This window comes from Liolophura sinensis, chromosome 13 (assembly GCF_032854445.1).
Source record: "Liolophura sinensis isolate JHLJ2023 chromosome 13, CUHK_Ljap_v2, whole genome shotgun sequence".
Lineage (NCBI taxonomy): Eukaryota > Metazoa > Mollusca > Polyplacophora > Chitonida > Chitonidae > Liolophura > Liolophura sinensis.
In genome coordinates, this window is record NC_088307.1 from 25,762,079 (window position 1) to 25,785,873 (window position 23,795).

General features: G+C 40.5%; 1 protein-coding gene across 1 annotated transcript; it reads right to left on the reverse strand.

The window, feature by feature from the left end:
• On the reverse strand, positions 1–23,179 carry LOC135481015 (steroid 17-alpha-hydroxylase/17,20 lyase-like). The gene is made up of 6 exons (XM_064760946.1): positions 22,513–23,179; positions 19,986–20,198; positions 4,585–4,723; positions 2,606–2,874; positions 1,731–1,861; positions 1–987 (listed from the first exon to the last, which is right to left on the reverse strand). Exons 1-6 carry the CDS (start codon positions 23,065–23,067, stop codon positions 741–743), a joined length of 1,554 nt encoding a protein of 517 aa, XP_064617016.1. The 5' UTR covers positions 23,068–23,179; the 3' UTR covers positions 1–740.
• Positions 23,180–23,795: the final 616 nt, after the last annotated feature.

Sequence of the window (23,795 nt, forward strand, 5' to 3'; positions counted from 1 at the left end):
ACTATGGTAACAAGACGAATTTCTTGAGGTTCCCAAAATGCCTACATTGGCAAGTGAAGTTTTGGAGCTGTAGTATAACTCACTGAGCGTATAGGACCAACAGACAACCAGGCCTAATAAGGAAAGGCTTTTATTCTTTAACTAGACAAAACTAGAACTCTCCAAATGTTCCCATTAGTTTATATAACGCTGCCTGACCGCGCGCATATCCCAACATTAGTCTACCGTCGCCTCTCCACTCAAGCCCTTTGCTTTTCGATATGGGCGTTGACTTTTACGAATAGTTGCTGTCTAGACGACATATTTAATAAGATACACAGTTCATGTACGCTGGAGATACTATTTAGGTGCCTTTTCACGCGCATGAACAACTCTGATCCAAATTGTATTGTTAGTTATTATCTTGTAATACATGAGTACTACGTCACCAGTTTACTCATAAATCGTCATCGCAAAGGCAGGGATCAACAATAGACTACACAGCTTGGACCAGAATTACATTAAGTGGAAAAGGTTCGCCATTAACGTACATGTACCAGTGCCATAAATAAAACGTGATGGCCATACATCGAATTGTGCGTCTCTACCAGACACGCTTTCTTAGCTCCACAAAACGATTTTCAATCTTGGCGTCGTAACAGATGTTCGTAAAGCAGCTGTTAAGCATAAAGGAAGTTCCGGGTCAATAATCACAAGGACTAATTTCCCAAACTGTATCAAAATACTACACTGAAAACTTATCAAATTGTATTGTACAGAATTCTATGAGGTTTTCCTAGGATCGGACCTCTACACGTAGTTTGAAAGGCTCGGGGACATGGAACAATTCCGTGGTTGAAGAATCTGGAGTCCAGGGGCGGAAGAGGGTGGTCCTCGCTGGCGGAGAAGTTGAACCTCTGCAGCAGGGACGTGATGAAGAGAAATATCCGGGATTTGGCGAAATTCTCACCGGGACACGATCTTTTCCCGATACTGAAGGACATCAAGCTGCAATAACAACATAATTATATACAGGTAAAGAAGTATATAAACCCATATATGTAACTACCATTAAGGGGTACTACATCAGGTAATATTTAAGAATTCATTTATTTCTACTGTCCATGTCATAGCAGGACTTAAATATCCTGCGTCTGGTGTCTGGTGTTATATGTTAACTAAAACATTGGTAGAGGGTCACTTGCCTTCAATTTGACTTCTAATGTTACTTTTACTAAGTAAAGGTCATTTGCTTTGATTTTACTTTAGTGTTACTTTTACTAAGAAAAGGTTAATTCGTCTCATTTGACTTTTCGTGTTACTTTTACAAATGGGTTTGTAGTCACTTGCCTTTATTTGGCTCTTAGTGTTACTATTGGTAACAGATTGACAGACGTCACATGCGTTTATTAGGCTCGCAGTATTACTATTACGAAGAGATTGACAAAAATCACTCGTCTTAATTTGACTCGTGGGTTTACTATTACGAACAGACTGACAGGAGTCATTTGCTTTTATGTGGTCCTAATGTCACTTAATGACGCGCTGGTGAAGACCACTTGGCCTCAGGAGGCCTCAAACGTTGCTTGTATTAAGTCACTGGAAGAGGGCACTTGTCTTAGTTTGGTTTAAAATGTTAATTTTATTGGTAGAAATCACTTGCTTAATTTAGCTTCCAACGTTGCCTTACCTTAGACTCTGGTAGAAATAACTTAGTTAGAATTCTAATAAGGCATTTCAAATTGCCAGACTTACTTGCGTCGTTAGGGTGCTCCAGGGGCAATAGTTTGCCGGAGTCATCCAGGAACCTCTCAGGGATGAAGTCATTGGGGTTCTTCCAGTACCTCTCGCTATGATTGACTCCCCAGTAGTTGGGCAGAACCTGTGGAACAGGGAACATCAGTCTGGGCGTGTGTTAGAAAAGCCCACGTGTTGTGTAATTTAGTATACGTTTTTTTTCCGGTATCGTGAGTTCGACCCAGATAATTAACGTATTCAAGTATTATTACGAGAATGATACAAATAAACTGGTAAACAAAACCAACATCCCACTCTCATAAAACTTTGTAAACCGGTCTTCGTTGTTCATTTTAGCAGGTTTATAAATCGCTCCGTCTTTCCATCTCTCTGTGGGACGGTCAGTCGATCAGTTTTTTGACATCCAGTCTCTTAACATGGTTTATTCACCTAACTAGGATTAAGAATGCAAATGGCCGCCCCCTATTGCGAATTTATGCTTGTTTCCGTATATAAATTACATCGCCACATACAACGCCGAACAAGTCCAGATTTACGAAAAAAATGTCCCAGTGCGATGACGCAAAGATTTGCCTTAAATATATATGACAAAATATTTATAAGCAAATTCCTAGGATGATTCACTAATTCGAAAATATATCCCTAGGGCCTTTTTCATTTTACTTTGCATCTGCAACGACATTCGTTAAAAACGACATGTTGATAACACGCCTACTGTATAATTACAATCTTTTTCTAGATATAATCACACAATCTGGTGTCTACTAAAGAATAAGGAGGTATGCGAATCTTAATGTAGAGTTCAACATGTAAATACCACACACTAGACCAAAGACCACCAACGGACGTGAACTGGCGCATATCTTACAGTGTATCTTTTGGGAGATGATAACCTCTGAACGTGGTTTCCGACATGGTGCAATGTGGCAGGGCGAGAGGAATTGGGGGTGACGAAGCGGACGATCTCGAGCACTGTGGCCTTCTGTGTACGGGCATTTCTGGCCGATCCTTCAAGGACGGAGGACGATCTTCCCCCGATCTCACGTCGTATCTCGCCCTGAATCCTCTTAACAACTTCCGGTTTGTGACCAATCACAAGGAAGAAAGATATGAGGGATGCTCTTGTCGTGAGGGTACCTTGAAACATGCAATCCCAATACAGCATGAAACAAAACCCTCTGTATCTTTGCCTCGAAACAGACATTCGCATAACAGCCGTCAACCAAAACAGCAAGGCAAATTCCAAAACAACAATCACTCAAAAAGATAAAATGTAGATAAAGTAGTAAATTATGGACTTAACCAAGCAAGAGAAACAGTCAGCAGTTTTCAGTAATGTTGTAAAGACGTAATGTTGGAAAGACGTAATGTTGGAAAGACGTAATGTTTGGAAAGACGTAATGTTCCATGCGAACGAATGAAATAAGTATCCGAATCGTGTAACATGCTAGTAGGCCTATATAAGTTGATACAGATGCCGGTGATCACGTAATGAACCCCAGTAGGGTTTAAATTACAACTGTTGATATATCTAGCGTGACCTCTGGATGCACTGAGTGCGCCTTTAAAATGTTTTGGAGTCATTAATTGATGGTTGTTTAACGCCATGCTTAAGAATTTTTGGGGTGAAGGAAACCGGGTGTGTAAACTATCGACCCTGGGAAAGTTGACGACGAGCTTGCCATGCAAGTGTGACATCTGGCCCATAGGCGTACCAAAATAATGAGTGTGTTGAGTGGGGGAGGGGATGTGAGCAGTTATTTCTTAAACAACAGGGAATAAACACAAATGCTTTAAAACTATACACCGATAGATGAAACAAAGTCATATTAACTGAACTATTTAAGAGACGTTCCAGTTTTACACAATTTGGAAGCATCCAGTAATACATGTATGTGGAGATATGTATGATTCGGATATCGTAATAGACAGGGCAGATCAAAACGAAATGATATTCATCTTCAATAGTATCATAAAACTTAAACTTACGACTTTAAACAGCAGTTTTAAACGGTTTTGACTACCTACCTACTTTGATTTGCAGTCTATGTTCTAAAGCTGACAGTACTGATACATTCTATATAAGGTTGTACTGGAAGCACTTTAAACGTACGTGCGACACACTGACGGAAGACATGTTGCCTTGAACAAACGCAAGACAACGCAAACGGCCACAAGAACGTCGCCAACAGTTTATTGTCACAAAACCCCCAAGAGCAGTACGAGCGGTGGCAAATTCTCTGCCTACCTGAAACGTCCTGCATATTTTCCAATTGATTTGAGCCCTTAATTCATAAATTGTAGTCTGCGACATAGACACACCTGCTACACACCTCGGAATCTTTTTTAGAAGCCGTTGCCATGTTACTACAAATAGTCTTCTGCTCTTCTAAACGTGTGTTACAAACATCTAAACATAATACACAAGGTCAAATGCATGGTTTCAAGCGAGAACAAAATCAAACGATTACTTCCATACTTCGTTATATTTTCACCTGTATTTTGCTGCCAACATGATTGCTTTTATATGCGGCAAGGTCAAATATTTGACGTCATCGGATGAAATAAAAGAGAATTCGAATGATATAAGATGTTTATTTATTTATTTATTTTATTTGATTGGTGTTTTACGCCGTGTTCAAGAATATTTCACTTATACCACGGTAGGCAGAATTATGGTGGGAGGAAACCGGGCAGATCCCGGGGAAACCCATGACCATCCGCAGGCCGCTATATAATGGTCGTTGCATACATGGAATGAACAGTGCTAAAAAGTACCACCCACGGTCATATCTGTGTTTTGATGGGCGATATGGATGAAGGAATGCCGTCATTTTTTTTACATACCTGCTTCAATGGTATCCTTCATGGTGGAAGTAACATTTTCGTCACTTATTGGACAGTAATCTCCCTTAGCGCGGAGCTCTTCTTGTGTTTTCAAAAGAACGTCGATTAACCCTCGTGTTATGCATGGGTCATGGCTAGCCTGCAAAACAAGTTCATGTTATGGTTTGTGAGAGACTAACAAAATTGTACATATAGCGGATAAGCAAGCTACACCAATGGACAACATTTTCCGATTTGTTATGGCATTAATTTAATAAGCACAGCATTAAATGTATGCAGTAGAAATCTAACATTCAGCCGCGGCCTTATTATTATTATTTACAACCACTGACTTAGTGACGTACATCGAACATTCTCGAACAATATCGAGTCAAGACTGTTGAGTAAAGGCAAAGAACTTACTAGCATGATGTTTTAGAATATTTTTCGACTCAGTAAAATGCATTTAAAACTTTGGATTCTACTGTGGCCTTTCCTGTATCACCATACTGGGGCCAGTGATATCAGTTCAGTTTTTTGCCACTTGACTACCATAGAATCCTTTGTTTTAAAAGCATTTTAATCAGTTAGAAAAATTCTAAAAAAAAAAAAAATAAAAAAAAAATAAATGAAAAAATAATTTCCTGTACAGTGTTTTATGATGTTTCATTTGATAAATACTTTATTTCAGTGTTTTCTTTGCCTATAAGTGTCATATTAAGCAAATCCTAATCAAGTAGCTCTCTATAGTGGCTGCCCAATGTTTCTCCGTAGTTCTCTATAGTGGCTGCCCAATGTTTCTCCGTAGTTCTCTATAGTGGCTGCCCAATGTTTCTCCGTAGTTCTCTATAGTGGCTGCCCAATGCTTCTCCGTAGTTCTCTATAGTGGCTGCCCAATGCTTCTCCGTAGTTCTCTATAGTGGCCGCCCAATGTTTCTCCGTAGTTCTCTATAGTGGCTGCCCAATGTTTCTCCGTAGCTCTCGACAGTGGCTGCCCAATGTTTCTCCGTAGCTCTCGACAGTGGCTGCCCAATGTCTCTCTTCTGATTATCTTTTTCTCTATATCTGCTTATCGAGTCCCTTTACGCCAGATTATCAAGTATCTCAAAACATATGTACAGATCCACATTTCTGAAGGACAAGATGCGTTGGTGATTTAAATGTGGCATCTCTTACGGTTATATTACTATCAGCAGAATTGAAATGAAGATGACTCTGGTAAAATGATGCAATCCATACCTGCTTGTATAAAGCGTCACTAGAGCACAGCATATGTTTGGACAATGTCATCAAGTCCTTGACCATCATTAGCAGAAAATTAGCGAGTTTATGAAGTTATGTTGCGGTCTTAATTATTCACTCAAACACAAATCAGGGTGACACGGCACGTTAATGGTTTACAAGAAATTAGAAAAAGAACAAGAACTCATCTAAATAATCGACTTAAGTAAAATACTATTCTTTCCGAGATATATTTCTAAAATTGATCAGTTTTTGTTTGTCAATAGTTTGAATAAAGAACTCCCATTTTATGAACGCTCGGATTTCATGTTTCGGGAAATAACGTAATTTCAACCGTTTTAAACATTCACCTAAAAAAAAAACTCTGTCAACACTTGTCAGTATCAAACTATGATTCATTTCTATGTTAATTTTTTTCTCTATGGGGAATCTATGCGTGGAACATCTGTGCATGGGGACTATACTTTTTATTCCCCCAAAATTCCCCCATGCTTTAATTCTCATGCATGGATTTCCCATGCATATATTCTCCACGTATAGATTCCCCATACAAAGTACGACTCTGACTTGAAAGTGACCACCAGAGAAGTATACAGAGTGGTGTTGTAATTTAAGCTAGCGCGGATACAACGCACATGTTCAGGGAATAAACACCTTATTCCCAGGAGCACAGTGCATATATTAATATCTCCCAGGCGTTAACCACATGCTAGTTAACCTATACAATAGTAGTGACAGTCATTTCACAGTGGGAAGAAAAAGGAGGGGCAGAATGGGGAGAAGAGAGGGTGGTAGAACGGCATTCAGTGCACGAGCGAGGCTGATCTGCTAAACAACAACAATACTCTCTTACGGTTGATGGAGTTCAAAAATATTTGGCCGGAATCCAACTCTAGTGCTAACCTATTTATAAAGATGTTTCTGTGACTAAATGTACAACTTGTTTTTGTTGTATTTCCCTCTGGCCATCCAGTGTGTGTCAACTAAGCGAACCTGTAATAAGAGTGTATCAATACACCCGAATGGACGAATCAAGTGGTCTTTGCGAAGTCCAGGAAGTCCAGGCCACAAATTAATCTACAGTGTCGCGGAGGGCATTGACTCTGTTGACGGTATTATTTAGGGACAGCTTTGATATATTGGTACATTTACAATCAATCTCACATTTGGCCAAGAACATGTTTTTTTAGTTTTTTTTCAACGCGATACTGAAGAACTTTTCACTTATACGATGGCAGTCAGTAGATCACCAGTATGGGTGGAGGAAACCCGAGCAAGGGTCCACGGCAAGTTACCGACGAATTTTCTGGAATGTTACAGAAAGATAATTAGATTTTAGAGGAAGAAAAGGCTTTCAGCAAACTTTAGACTGCGTGTCCACATATGGTTACACGAATAGATTGTTACACTCATTGAGAAAGGGGACCTCCGTGGTTCAGTTGGTTAGCGCGATAACGCAGCATAATGGTCCAGAAGCCTCTCAAGAATGCGGTCGCTGTGAGTTCAAATCCAGCTCATGACGGCTTCCTCTCCGGAAGATGGTTGTGGGTTTCCCCGGGCTCTGTCCGGATTCCTCCCACCCATAATGCTGGCCGCCGTCGTATAAGTGAAATGTTCTTGAGTGCTGCGTAAAACACTAATCAAATAAATAAATCAACGAGAAAGCAGAATAAAAGAAAAACGAGCCTCAGATCAAATAATAAGGCATTATCATTCCTGTCTGATCATATTTGTTATGCATGATTGAAAGAGTCTAGAATCGCATTACAGTATATACATATGCAATGTCACATTATTTATTTTTTTATTTGATTAGCGTTTCACGTCGTACTCAAGAATAATTCACTTATCCGACGGTGGCCAGCATTATGTTGGTAGGAAACCGGACAGAGCCCGGAGGCAACCCCCGACCATCCCCAGGTTTCTAACAAACCTTCCCACATGTGGCTAGAGAGGAAGCCAGCATGAGGTGGACTTGAACTCACCGCGACCGCACTGGTGGTTGGCTACTGGGTTATTGCGCCGTGTTGAACTAGTTTATTTAGTCAACTGTCCTATAACAATAATCTGGTTGTTTAGGAAGTTTACCGACTACCTCCGCCGAAAGAGGTATTTCCACTGATTTAGAGAATGACCATTCTAATGCAGATATGAATTTATGTAGTCCATGATCGGAACAATTTTCCGTTGTTTAGGAATAACATTGACCACACGTGACCTCCGTAGGTGAACTTGTTTGCCGTTTATGTGATAAAGGTCAAAGACATTCGTGCCTCGGTTTGTTTGGGAACGAAGTTGACTGCATGAACCAAAAATATCCGCCATATGTGGTCAAAATAAGCCATATATTACTCTCTCCCTTTCTATATGTACCCTGATGCCTACAAGTCGGATTCAGGCTCTGCAGCCCCAGTGCTATATATTGTATAAGTCAGTAGGCTAAAGGGGGGTAAAAATGATTTTCCTGGCTGAGGTAAATGAACAAAATATCAGATTTTGTCGGTAGATAATGTGTGACCATTTGCCAGCTGTGACACCGTCGTCGCTATGCAGCTTACTTATTTTTCTGTGCTGTAAGTCTGCTTAAAATCCCTGATTAAATAAGTCGGGTGACTTATGAATTAAATACTGATTTCATTCATTCATTCGTCTAAAACAGTTATTGCCTCTTTCTGAAGTCACTGGAAACTGTTGACTGCTTCTCTTTGCATGAATTCGTCTGGATTTCATACTCTGTATACTTTCTTATTTACTGGATTGTTTGTGTTCCACGTTGTTTTGGGAAGTGGCCTAACGATTATTGACCTGGAAAGTCCATTTTGGCGCATTGACGACTGGTACACAAATGTCTGTTTGTCTGTTGTGACGCCTAGATTACTGGTTGGCCTGGGCGTTTAAATTCTGCATACTGGATACTGTGAACATTTATAATTCAGGGACTTGCTATTTATACACCCACTGTGAAGTAGGTTGTTAGTGGTCATCATCAGTTATATGAACGAACGCAGTGCATGCATTCTTCACGCTTATATATGCGTTACTAAGTGTGCATGCCCGAGGGAAAAGTACGGAATAATCTTCCCGTGTAATTCTTTTGCTATACATCACAGTTAAACATAAGAACTTGTTGACAACGAAGCACAGCTACACTAACACAATTTCTCGTGAGGACGACGTGCCCTGCAGGCTGTATGAAGCGATGAATAAGTTATCAAAACTGTTGTCGTGCCTATCAGCCATTTCACTGGAGTAATCGTAAACGGTACACAAGGCAATTGCTCGCTGCAATGTTAAAAGGTACATAAACAAATTACAAGTTTTCCCAAACAGATCCAAATAACCATTTGGTTCTCATACAATCTGTTTTTACCAATATCATGAAAAGGAATTTGTAAGGCAGAAGGATCGTGAAAACAAACATTTCTATTGACCTTAGTAAATACCAGCCCTGTTTATTTCAGGGAGCAACGAGAGGCTCAACAGAGAATGCGCTCCCACGTTTGATGTGTAATACATGTGTGAGCGGCCATCCATTAGTGGATCATGCGCTCCAGTGTTTTATCTTGTGAATTAATAATGATTCGGCCTAATTTTTGTCCTAAAGTAAGCACAAAAAAGAAACACTATATAAACAATTGTCTGTCTGTAACCCTAAAGAGAGAAAATATTTTTACTAACAATATTTCTTTCAAATTCACGACTTCAAGGGTAGGAGTAAGGTATAAAAGATTGCAGTATAAGCCGTAACTTACCAGGGTAGCAGCGACAAAAAGCCAATACCGTGATGCTAATAACAATTTATTGGATATCACTAGATAAAGTGCGGCTGGGTTATGTTTCGACGAAAACGCCCCAAAATGGATAGTCTTTCATTATACGATATCCATCATATAACAGGGAAGTTCTTGCAAAAAATCACAATTTCAAAAACTTAATGTGTACATTAAGCCACACACGAAGCAATAGGTCAGTATTTGTTTTCACACCTAGAAACAACGAATAGGAATTCCGCGGACAGTTTCTTTTCAGACGCAGTATCCCCTCCAATGACTCATTTAATTCTTAAACGCCTAAATCAGCCGTATCTAGATGAAGCCATGTTGCATTTCTGTTAATGCTACAGATTGTTTGAATTCTATGACAGTGACTCATATAAAATTAATTTGGTCACGAACAGTTATGCTCTGCATGTGACAAACATTTTGGAACAATTGTTAAAGCGACACATGGCTCTTATCCGTTTGAGATGTCAGCTTTATAGCTATTTCAAGTCACTTATAAACAGATAAAGACTGTTATAATTTTATTCTAAATCAGTTAAACGGCCAACAACTGAAATTTGATATATTACGTGCCTCGATGTACCAAACCTCAAACATTTTCAAAAGTCTCGAAATAAGGCAATGGCGGTGTCGACTGTGTGGAAAGGGACGCTAACTGCCCAATACTCGAACTTCTTCTGTAGCATGTAATGCTGAAGCTATGTACGAATCGAAATTTCACTAAATAATATTTTCATTAAGAAAACAAGACACGACACCATTGCTGTAATTCGTATTCCACCATAGATGGGGCAGCATACGTTTAAGGGACACAATAATTAACGCACCAATGTGCTACAGATGTTAAGAATGTTGACGGCTTTAATTATATTATTTTACATTAAGTAATGTTCAAATAAAACAAGACAATAATAAACACAAAAAACTAAAGAAAACCCAAGCAAAGAAACAATCGCAGGCATGTTTTGCCAATTATTCGATCTGACATATTTAATACCATCGCTTACGGTAAATGTCTTCAGTTGGAGTATTGACATTTCAGAGAAAGTGAAAAGTGTTCGGTCAGCTCAGAGGTTATGACCTGTTTCCATTAGAGCCAAATAAATATATCTTCATTGATATGATAGATAGAAGCATAATAACTAGAAACAAGCAATGTCTCTTTTGTAACCTGAGGGTGAGAAGTGTTCACAACATAATAACGTTGTTATTAGTTCCATGTATCTATTTATATCAAGCCTGTCATCTGATATGGTTACTTAACTAAAAACACGTTTCGAATTTCGCGACCATGTTACCGTCTGTTGTCATGTGGCATTTATTTCAGTCCGGAGAAGGTAATGTAAATCATCTTCACAAGTACGTTTTCGTTACATTTCACACATAAAGTACGCTATGTCAACGCAATATCCAATAGGGAAGGTATGTGTGTGCGTACATGCTTCGTGGTGGTGAGGGGGGGGGGGGGGGGGGGGGTGAGGAGGCATTCGTTTAAGGGTGAAAAGTGATTAAATGCCGGCATGATTCTGTCGCTGTTCTGTGTATCTTTATTCACTAGTTATCTTTTTTAAAAAGAAAATCACAAACGTAAATTACTGATAGATCCGAAATCTAGCAGAAAGCCTGTATCGTTTTGCACTCCTTCGTCATTTTTGGCCCCGACTATCGAACGACCGACGGATCGAGAGACTTATTAACCGTATGGTACACAGTTTAGATATTGATTTAATTCATTCGCCCAGAACACTTCAAGCGTGTATCCAGTGGTCTCTGAAACTGGTCGTTTGTTCTTGCATAAATCCGCCCGAATTTCTTACTTTATATACACTTGTTTAGTCCTGGTGGTTTGTGATGAATGTTGTTTGTGTTGGACATTGTTTGTGTTGAAGGTTGTTTCTGTTGGGCGTAATTTATGTTGAACGTTGTTTAAGTTGGATGTTGTTTATGCTGAACGTTGTTTAAGTTGGATGTTGTTTGTGTTGGACATTGTGTGCGCTGAAGGCTGTTTGTATTGAGCCTTGTTTGTGTTGAATGCCGTTCGTGTTGAATCTTGTTTGTGTTCAGTGTTGTTTGTGTTCAGTGTTGTTTGTGTTGAACGTTGTATTGGAATTTGGTCTTGTGAATATTGACAGGGAATGTCAATTATGTTTGATGGCTGGTACACGAATGTCTGTTTCACGGAAAAGTAAGATTCGATGTTCCAAAATAAGCGAAAAAAAATTAACATGTTTTCCAGGTGACATTTACAAGTGGTATTCGAACGTTTGATATAAGCTTTGAAATATACTGTTGCCGGATTTTCAGATTTGACGCGTAGATAACTGACGTGGAACGCTTCGGTGGTCTAATGGTTTCAAGTCAATAATTGCAAGGTTTATTCCAAACACAACGTTGAAAACAAGCCATCTGTTAGTAGGAATTAACAAAGTATGTGATGTATGAAATTAAGACGAAATTATACAAAAAGAAGTCAACTGTTTTCATTGATGTTGGAAAGACGCAAGGAAGTATGATACAGTGATGAGCAGAGTATTTGGAATCTGTACAGCTGAACTTTATCTCATTTGTAGGCCACACATACATCAGAAAAACATGGACAATCAAATACAGGAAAGTGAGATTCAAATATCAAGACATAGAGCACATGGCTTGACTCTTCACCGGAGTGTGTGTGTGGCGGAGAGGTGGGGGTAGGAATAACCATGTAAAATGTTAGAATCGCCTTCTAAACGAGTTAAGTTTTGTGGCTTCTATTTTTGGATGCCACCGCAGGCTAAAGAAAGCCGCTTTATGCCTCTCCTGATTTTCACACGCCATTCGTAAACGTAAAGTTTCAAAACATCATTCAAAATAAGAAGGTTTGTTTATGAGAATGTTGTTAAATGCGGATAACCTTCTAAAAATAAAAAAATGTACCGTACGTTCGTCTACAATACCTACCAATTAGGTATTTTTCTGATTTTTGAACTCTTCACAACCAGAAATAAAGTGTATTAGTCCCACGTAATATCGTAGAACTGAGCGAGGAACCTTTGACGGAACTGCAAGGGTTTCAAAATAATGTCTTAAACTTGAGATAAAATATTTTGTCTGATTGATTCTGGAATATATTCCGCTTCGGGACCGGTAGATCCAGGATCAATCCTTGATCGAGTCACACCTAAGACTTTAAAAGAGGAAGTTGTAACTTCCTCGCTTGGCGCTCAGCATGAAGGGGATAGTGCAACGACTGGTTGACCCGTATCAGTATAATGGCTCGGGTGGGGCGGCTTACTTGCTTTCGGTATGTCGTCTCAGTGAGGCAGCACTAAATAAAAGAGCGGTGGAAATCCGTCCTGCAACAAGGAGGCACATAACACGTGCATGCACCCTAATGATTCCTTCGTCGTCATATGACTGAAAAATTGTTGAGTACGACGTTAAACTCCAAGCACTCACTCACTCACTCTGGAATATATTCTGTTAGTTTGCAGTGGAGTAGTCCATTCTATTAAATATAACACACATATTCTATTAATGCAACATAGAGATTCTATTAGACTAACGGGATATTATGTTGAATATGACACAATATTTATGTTACAATAACAGACGGCATTCTAGCGTCAATCCTTCAACGGACTTCTTTATAAATTTAACAAATTATATTTTGAGAGTGGGGGTTGGGATATAAAAGACCTCGGTACACAACCTTCAGTCAAACAGTGATAGGTGTCCACAGATTTAAAAATGTCAAGAGTTGACATATAATTCTAGGTTAACTACAAGGTTTCAAGCGATCGTGATGGGTTTTCAGCCTTCTGAAGTTTGCCCAGGCCTCCGTATAGGTAAGCTTGACCGAGACATATCGAGGCATCATGGTGGGCAGCTTGGCTACTGGATACCGCGACATCACCGAAAGGTGGGTAAAGATCCAGGGTGAGTAATTAAGCCATCATGGCGGGCAGCATGGCTACCGGATACCTCCACATCAGCGATAGGTGGGTAAAGATCCAGGGTGAGTAATTAAGCCATCATGGTGGGCAGCTCGGCTACCGGATACCTCCACATCACCGATAGGTGGGTAAAGATCTAGAGTGAGTAATTGAGCCATCAATCATGGTGGGCAGCTTGGCTACCGGATACCTCCACATCACCGATAGGTGGGTAAAGATCTAGAGTGAGTAATCTAGCCATCATGGTGGGCAGCTTGGCTACCGGATACCTCCACATCAGCGACAGGTGGGTAAAGATCCAGGGCGAGTAATTGAGCCATCATAGCGGGCAGATTGGTTACCGGATACCTCCACATCAGCGATAGGTGGGTAAAGATCCAGGGTGAGTAATTAAGCCATCATGGTGGGCAGCTCGGCTACTGGATACCTCAACATCACCGATAGGTGGGTAAAGATCCAACGTGAGTAATCGAGCCATCATGGCGGGCAGCTCAGCTACCGGATACCTCCACATCACCGATAGGTGGGTAAAGATCCAGGGTGAGTAATTGAGCCATCATAGCGGGCAGATTGGTTACCGGATACCTCCACATCAGCGATAGGTGGGTAAAGATCCAGGGTGAGTAATTGAGCCATCATGGCGGGCAGCTTGGCTACCGGATATCTCCACATCACCGATAGGTGGGTAAAGATCCAGGGTGAGTAATTAAGCCATCATGGCGGGCAGCTCGGCTACTGGATACCTCGACCTCACCGATAGGTGGGTAAAGATCCAGGGTGAGTAATCGAGCCATCATGACGGGCAGCTCAGTTACCGGATACCTCCACATCAGCGATAGGTGGGTAAAGATCCAGGGTGATTAATCGAGCCATCATGGCCTGCAGCTTGGCTACCGGATACCTCCACATCCGGGATAGGCAGGTAAAGATCCAGCGTGAGTAATCGCGCCATCATGGCGGGCAGCTCGGCTACCGGATACCTCGACATCAGCGATAGGTGGGTAAAGATCCAGGGTGAGTAATCGAGCCATCATGGTAGGCAGCTCGGCTACCGGATACCTCAACATCAGCGATAGGTGGGTAAAGATCCAGGGTGAGTAATCGAGCCATCATGGCGGGCAACTTGGCCACCGTATACCTCGACCTCACCAATAGGTGGGTAAAGATCCAGGGTGAGTAATTAAGCCATCATGTTGGGCAGCTTGGCTACCAGATACCTTCACCTCACCGATAGGTGGGTAAAGATCCAGGGTGAGTAATCGAGTCATCATGGCGGGCAGCTTGGCTACCGGATACCTCGACCTCACCGATAGGTGGGTAAAGATCCAGGGTGAGTAATTGAGCCATCATGGCCTGCAGCTTGGCTACCGGATACCTCGACCTCACTGATAGGTGGGTAAAGATCCAGGGTGAGTAATCTAGCCATCATGGCGGGCAGCTTGGCTACCGGATATCTCCACATCACCGATAGGTAGGTAAAGATCCAGGGTGAGTAATCGAGCCATCATGGCGGGCAGCTTGGCTACTGGATACCTCGACCTCACCGATAGGTGGGTAAAGATCTAGGGTGAGTAATTGAGCCATCATGGTGGGCAGCTTGGCTACCGGATACCTCCACATCACCGATAGGTGGGTAAAGATCCAGGGTGAGTAATTGAGCCATCATGGCGGGCAGCTTGGCTACTGGATACCTCGACCTCACTGATAGGTGGGTAAAGATCCAGGTGAGTAATTGAGCCATCATAGCGGGCAGCTTGGCTACCGGATACCTCGACCTCACTGATAGGTGGGTAAAGATCCAGGTGAGTAACTGAGCCATCATGGCGGGCAGCTAGGCTACCGGATACCTCGACATCACCGATAGGTGGGTAAAGATCCAGGGTGAGTAATTGAGCCATCATGGCGTGCAGCTAGGCTGCTGGATACCTCCACATCACCGATAGGTGGGTAAAGATCCAGGGTGAGTAATCGAGCCATCATGGCGGGCATCTCGGCTACCGGATACCTCGACCTCACCGATAGGTGGGTAAAGATCCAGGGTGAGTAACTTACAACAATGCCCACCTCAAGTTTTGCCTAAATTCATCTTAGGTCAGGTGAGCTCTTTCTTTGTTGACAGAAATAGAATTCGACATCCGGTTACTAATTTCTATCTATATTTCAAAAGCTCTACAAAGCTGTAATAACGAATGCGCCAACCGCATGCACCATGAGGAACGTATTGTCATGGAAGTTTCGCCAAGAACAGTTTGCGATTGTTTCTTGGGAGTTTTTCCACGGACTGGGTTGTTTAACGCACGCATTAACAAAGAGCGAAGGGAACACGCCCCATGTTAACGCACTGGGCGGCGATTGTTTTGCTGGAGTGAATTGATGGAGTATTACAATGGCAGTGGTGTACGCACAGGCCGTGGATACACTGTAATGACTGTATCACGCAATCACTTGTCCGTAGAAACGCAGCCTTTACGTCAAGTTTTGTTACGATTAAAAACACCCAATGTACAAGTCAGGAGGCTAAAATTCTTAATAACCTCCCGGTTATCGTTTTCTGTCGTCTTGCGTTCAGACTTTGCCAGAAATAAATTCATCTATTAACTTATTTCATTGCCGATTTACACTATACTTAAGAATATTTACTCATATGACGGTGACCAGCATTATGGTGGGAATAACGGAGACTGGGATGAGGGGGAAAAGACTTCAAATACTCTAGAACAAAATACATACGATGATGCTTTCTCCATTTTTGACGTACTGACAGTAGATATACAATGTCTGTACTAAAATAAAGATCTGTAAACGTGAACGATCAGTGTTATGTTAACATTTTTTAAAAAAATCTTTTTATCTCGAACAGCTTTGACAGATGAGCCACTTAGCACAACAAACGCAAGACCGAGCGACATATTTGTACAAGGTTTACATGCAGTCCACAGACACCACAGATTAAACGCTCGGACTGACTTTGTATTTACTTGGTGATTGAGAATTGATGTATGGGTTGGTTTCACCGCTTACGAATCGAACCGTTTTGCCTTGCCAGCTAAGAGCAGCTTTATATGCATACACAGATCTTGGCTATGTACTCTTGCTTGTCTGATTTTCCCGTTGCTTTGAACTTTATTTCGTAGAGTCGTTATAGATGTATGTCTACATGTGATAGGTCTTTCTTAATATCTGTATATTTCATTGTGCTGCCTCACTGAAATGTCATACCCAAACACCAGACACAACACGCTCTCTGTACAACAGGCACAGCACTCTTAGCTGAGCGCAGATCTAGGAAGAAAAACGATTGGCAATTTTAAAAATATAAATCAAAGCCTGAATCGGGATTGAACTTAGGGCCTCATGCTTACGAATTCACGTATGAACCGTCCATCGCACATATAAGCTTGTGGCTCATGAGTACATACTCTGGTCTCTCACTTATCAAACGTCCATCGCACTTATAAGCTCGTGGCTCATGCTTACAAACTATGGTCTCTTACTTATCAACCGTCCATCGCACTTATAAGCTCGTGGCTCATGCTTACAAACTCTGGTCTCTCACTTATCAACCGTCCATCGCACTTATAAGCTCCCGCCTCATGCTTACGAACTCGGGCCTCTCACTTATCAACCGTCCACCACACTTATAAGCTCCTGCCTCATGATTACAAACTCGGGGCCTCTCACTTATCAACCGTCCATCGTACTTATAAGCTCCTCACTCATGATTACAAACTCTGGTCTCTCACTTATCAACCGTCCATCGCACTGATGCTTGCAAATTCAGGCGTTTTGTTTTCTCACTTACATACCCGTGTTTTCTGCTTATGTATTTGTGCTTCTCGCTTACAAACAGTGACTTGAACAAACCTGAGAGCTATACAGCTCGTGTTTTTTTTTCATTCTTTTCTGCATTCAGCTTGCTGATACATCTGCGGAACTAATAATTCCTGAATATTATGCATTTTAGTATATGGACGCGCCCTCAATAAAAGGACAGTTAGTCCAGGTCATACAGAAGCGACCAAAGCGAAAAGTGTTCTTTTCACATGAATTGTAGCGTATTTTTCTTTCATATTTACCTATATAATGGAATCTTTATATACCCCGCCTCACAGCGTTTTACGGTCAGTCGTGTCTGACAATACGAGATGAAGATATCGTGTCAATGAACTGAATACAGCAATTAATTCCTGACAATGACCCATTGTCTGCTGCACTGACAAAATATTTGCTTACAGGGCATAGCGTCAAAGATAGCCATAGAGGTCAAGCTTTGCCGAAAGCTATGGGTAAAGCCGCTCTCTATTTGCGATGTTACAAAAACCCCGAATATTTTTTAAAAACTGAAACACCGGCAAGATACCAAGAACACCTGACCTACAATGTTGAATTCAGTCGTTGTTATGGATATATATTTAATGAATGGAGGAAAGAGTAATTTGGCTCTATTGCCATTTTAGCAGCATTTTAGTCACAATGTGGTGAGAGCCTAGACTAATGAATGATTCATAGCAGTTTTATTTTAATTAGGCATCTATACATGTATTCCTGTGCTCGTATTGCAATTATTGTGCATAAAGCGATGCATGCGTTTGTCGAAATATAAGAAGATATTTGCTTGGGATAGAGGTGTATATCAATTAGAGAAAGGTGTAGATCAATTAGAGAAAGGTGTAGATCAGTTAGAGAAAGGTGTAAGTCAATGGGAGAAAGGTGTAGATCAATTAGAGAAATCAATTACAGAAAGGTGTATATTAATTAGAGAAAGGTGTAGATCAATCAGAGAAAGGTGTATATCAGTTAGAGAAAGGTATATATCAATTGCAGAAAAAGGAGTCAGGGGCATTGACTGTTTTTACAGGCGTGTCGCTGAGAATTAGGGTGGTCAGATACAAAGGAAAGCAGCATGGAGGTTCAAACCAAGGCGACAAGGACACTGATTTATATGTAGTTGGCAAATGGTCGCACAAGGACACTGTGATTTATATGTAGTTGGCAAATGGTCGCACAAGAACACTGTGATTTATATGTAGTTGGCAAATGGTCGCACGTGGCAAATGGTCGCACGTGACAAATGGTCGCACGTAACCGGTGACATCCGGTCTGTTGTCTAGTTCTTACGTAAATGCTTAAAGGTAACAACTTATAGCTGCATCCTGTATCAACATAGCTTAAGCACAATTAGATTTTAAAAATGCATTGATGTTAAATTATTATCACTGGTGTATAGTTACTCAAAATGCTGTGTTGTCATCACATTTAATAAAGATTGAAGTGAAAAAACAGGAAAAAAGACAAGACGTTTGGGATACATAACCCACCAGAAGAGACTTTGTTTATGCAGAAATCACAACATTAGCATGGACATTTTAGAGATTTAGAAAAAAATTAGATATAAGAAAACGTTTGGAATGCAGAAAAGTATTGAGACATACAAAACGTTAAGAACATAAAAATGTTTAGGGTATAAAATAAAACGTTCAGAATATAGCAAATAGACTTTCATGTCAGACGTCCAAATTATTGCCAAACTAACGCGAATCATCACAGTTTGTAATTTCCAATGGTTTGTGCAGAAAGCACAAACGATACAATACAGTAGATATAAGATATACATGAAGTAGATGTGTCCCGTTATCTTTAAATCAGACAAAGTGTACCACTAAAATAAGCATTTCGGATATTCAATCGCTAAGTCGAAATGTTACCGCATGGCGGTGAAGTATCTGAGGAAGTCGTCACGTAGGACCCCATGTATCACAGAATAGGATAACTTTACCTGCGCAATGGCAATTCGGAAGCAAGCAAAATTAATCATCGTTTTCCCGAAATAAATAGGTAATACCTTACCAATTAGCTCACAAAATGTCATGGCCAAGTCATGAATGAAAAACAGACCACACAGTTTCGGGCCAAATTGATTTCGTCGGGGAAAATCATCATCCCCTGATTACTCTGAAGCACTTGGTGGATTTAGTACCGATGATTTTGAATTTTCTATATTATATCTTTTACGCAAATGTTTACCAGATTTCCTTGAAATAATGAGCCTTTCCAAGAAACACCTGGATGACTTTGTTAGGGAACTTTTCAATTCTTTTCTGTTGCATCTCTTAACTTTGGCCAGCCTAACTAAAATATTTCCATGGCTGTGTTGAGACACTGGATGACTTAAGAGAAATACCGTAACATTAGTTGAGAGGTTTGGTCTTTTGTTCGAATTTGTCATGTCTGTCGTTTATTATTTTTCAAAACCTCTAGAATATTGTCTCTTATGATGACTTTATTTACTTATTTGACTTGTAATTTGTGGCGTACTCAAGAGTATTTCACTTACATATCGGCAGTCAATTTTTTTTTGAGGCAACCAGGCAGAGACATTTTAAAACAAAATCTCATCTGGGAAGGTGTAATATTTCAGTAGAGCCTTTGGTTAAAATTGTAATTAAATGTCTGGGAGCCTTACCTTTTGGGCATGGTGGTAGTACTGAAGATACTGCTGGATGCCGGCCATGTACCGTTTATAGAGGGCGCCATAACCAAAGGGGAAGAACCGTAGGAATGGCATCATTGTCATTAGAGCGTCTATCCCAGCTGTTCCCATATCGTTGATGCCGATTGACATGTGGACTGCAGATTTCAGCTCCGGGCTCTCGTAGTCAAACCGTCGACCAATCAGCTGAAAGCATGGATAAGTATCTTATGATATTAATTAATTAATTGATTCATTTATTTATTTACATATATTTTATTTTTTATTTGATTGGCAGTTGCCAAATCGTTTACAACTCATGTGTTTTATGAGTTGATACACAAAAAATGTAAATAGAGAAGACAAGCGTGCTAAACCGTCAACGTCAAATCAGAAAATCCCGGAACGATTAAGGACTCAGTTACCTATGAAAACATGGTAGTACTGGTGATTGTATCATGGAGCCTGTGAAGTGCTCGGTAATTTACTCAGGTACGTGGACTGGACAGGTGAGCAGGGATTGTGAGAGACAACGGCAGGTGCAACAAGGCTTGAGGCAGATTTATGCAATAATGCAATTATATATACCGCACGTGTGTGTCGTTTGTAACGAGTGTGTGTGTGCAAAACTATGATAGTTGATTATTTCTCTCTACACTCACTTGATATACCTTCCTATTACATGACAAATAATGTCTGATAATGAGAATACTATCCTAGGACTAGCCGACACCTTACCAGTCTCAGCTGATAGCTATTTCAATAGTGCCACACCTCATTCTGAGTTAGATCTACACCCTTACAATCTTGATGACCTATCTAATATGTGTTTTATCCAACTGAATTGTCTAACCTCTCATATTATTCTGTGAAGTGTACAGGTCCCGGGGAATGGAAAAAACTCCCAATCTGCATATGTTGTATATCCTCAAAATCTCTCTTTAAAACAAAGCTTAAACCATACTTTCTGATTACTTAGCTTAAATCAACAATCGAATTATAGCCAGTGATGTACAGTGATGTTCGGAAACAGTGTTCATACCACACCATTTTTTGTTGTTTCTCCTCTTATCTTGCTTGTTTTGCCACGTTATGTGCGATTTGTTTATTTACATCACCGCCTTACTAAAAGCCTTCGTAAAAATCAGCCATCGCACGATTTTATATTTCCTCAATTTAGACAGAACAAGCTCTTTTGAGCTGTAACCCCGCCAGTGTACTACATGCAACTCCTTTGTGTATATAATATTTATAGACATGTGTTGTCAGCGTCTATAAAGTTGTCTTTTCTTTTTATCTTTTGTACTACATTGGTGAATAAGCAAACCAAATCAAACCTATGTTAGCGGACTACATCCTGTTTACCTCGCTTAAGAGCGTATCTGTGTTGTCATAGACTAACGATTACATGTTCAAGTTAACAGAATACATTTGTCGGTTTGGACATATATAATATTCATATACACATAAAGAACATGATGTCTTCGGTGGCCTAATGTTAGAGCGTTGACTGGGTGTCAGTATAATGTGACTGGGTGGGGTGTGATGTTTGGTGTCTTCGGCATGATACTTCAGTGACGGCAGGACATTTTACCGCATGGACTTGTCCTGCCACAAGCAGACACAGTACGTGTACATGCACCTACTGACTTCTCGTCGTCAAATACATACATACATACATACATACATACATACATACATACATACATACACACATACATACATACATACATACATACATACATACATACATACACATACATACATACATACATACATACATACATACATACATACATACATACATACATACACACATACATACACACATACATACATACATACATACATACATACATACATACATACATACATACATACATACGTAAGTACATACATACATACATACACACACATACATAAAAAACATAAATATATACATACACACATACATACATACATGTATATAGAACATACACACATATATACATATAGAAGAACAGGGTAGATAAAAGTTTATATCATAGTTGAATCTTAACAGATTATTGGACAACTTGACCGAAATGTTCAATACAATAGTTGAGTTCTGATGATTTATTGATTGCTTTTTGTTCAACCATATACTAAAACATAGGGTGGTCAGTCTCATTCGTAGAGAAAACCTGTGTGTCCAGAATAAACCACTGTTCGTTGGCAAGTTACGGAGTAACTTTTTCACGCGATGATCCAGGCTTTTAAAGGTTTGATTTCGTATCCCCATTGTTCTCCTCGGTAGTCACATAATAAAAGATCGTATTTAGAATTTAGGGGCTTCCGTGGCTCAGTTGATTAGCGCGCTAGCGCAGCGTAATGACCCAAGAATATCTCACCAATGCCAAATTCAAACTGTGGAGATTACGACATGGTGTATTCGATTTTGAACGATCTTTTTAACAAAAAAAAAGCAACAAAACGCTATATATCTATTAGAACAGTGTTTACGTATGGTTTAAAAATGACACAAACAAGAAACTTAGCTTACCAGGTAAGTCATAATGTTGGAAATCGATGGTACGATGACGTCAGCAACATCGATCGGCGTCTTACTCCTCTCTTCGATCCACTGGATGACGTTATGCAGTTCTTCCAAGATGTTGTTCTCTGCCTCCTGCACGCCGTCACCGTACATGTTAATCGTCTTGTACACAATCTTCCTCAATCGTTGCCAGATTTTACAGGTGGACATGAAGGAGAAAGAGCTACAGTTGTTGTCAGTGTACTTGCCCAGGAAGCTGAAAGGCCTCCCGGCGAACACAGCACCGTACTCCTCCGTGAAGAAGGCCTCCCGGATAACCTCGACGCTGTTGAGGACAACGACGCGATTCCCCAAGAGATTAACGGAGAAAAGATCGCCGTACGTCTTACCAAATTCCGTCAGGGACACGTGAAGATGGGTGGGGGACACATCGAGGACGCTGCCAATTATTGGTAGCCCTTTGGGTCCCGGGGGGTAGGAGTAAGTCCTCTTGGGCTTCGTGAAATAGTAAATCAGAAGTAAAGTTGTCGCCAGCACGATGATTGCAATAAATAAAGCCATGCTGGGTTCCTTAGGTTAATCCAAGATTACTGTTGTTAAAGAGCACCTAACATCACAGAATCCAAATGGAGTTGTGCTACTCTCGCTGATATTGGATGTCTTAACTTCAGGAAAATTCTGCGCCCGTACAACAGTGAGCTCCGCCACAGCTTTAACTAACAAATGTATCAGCCAACGTGTTGTGCAGGCCGTGAATGACCTATATTTTTTCTGTAAATGTGCGACGGCTGTTAAATGAAGCGCTAGCCAATGAACAACTACAGAAACCGAACTTACTATGGAATCGTTACAGTTGATGTCAAGCTATTTCGCCTTCTGTTGTTTTGTTTTTGTTATCATCAGGTGAATTACAAAATTGTTGATTTTGCAGATCCGATTTTACTTCCTATCTTGTAGCCTTTACATATTAAAAATAATTTTTTCACCACATCTGTTAATATGGTCATAGTTGTATTCCATGAGCGGAGAGAAGCACTGCGTGCTTTTTTAGACTTCTGCTTCAGCCAGGGGACTAGGGGCGTTTAAGTATTTAGGTATTTACATTTGCATAGAATAAAACCAGTACCATAACAGAGGTAAGTTAACAACAGGCCGCATTTAACGTGTGACAATTTACCAACTGTGTCACTGTCGTTGCTGCTCTGATTTTTCTCTGTATGCTGTAGTCTTTAATATCTTACACCAGTGCTTGATATGGTGACAGGAATTAAATATTTTAGTCTACATAG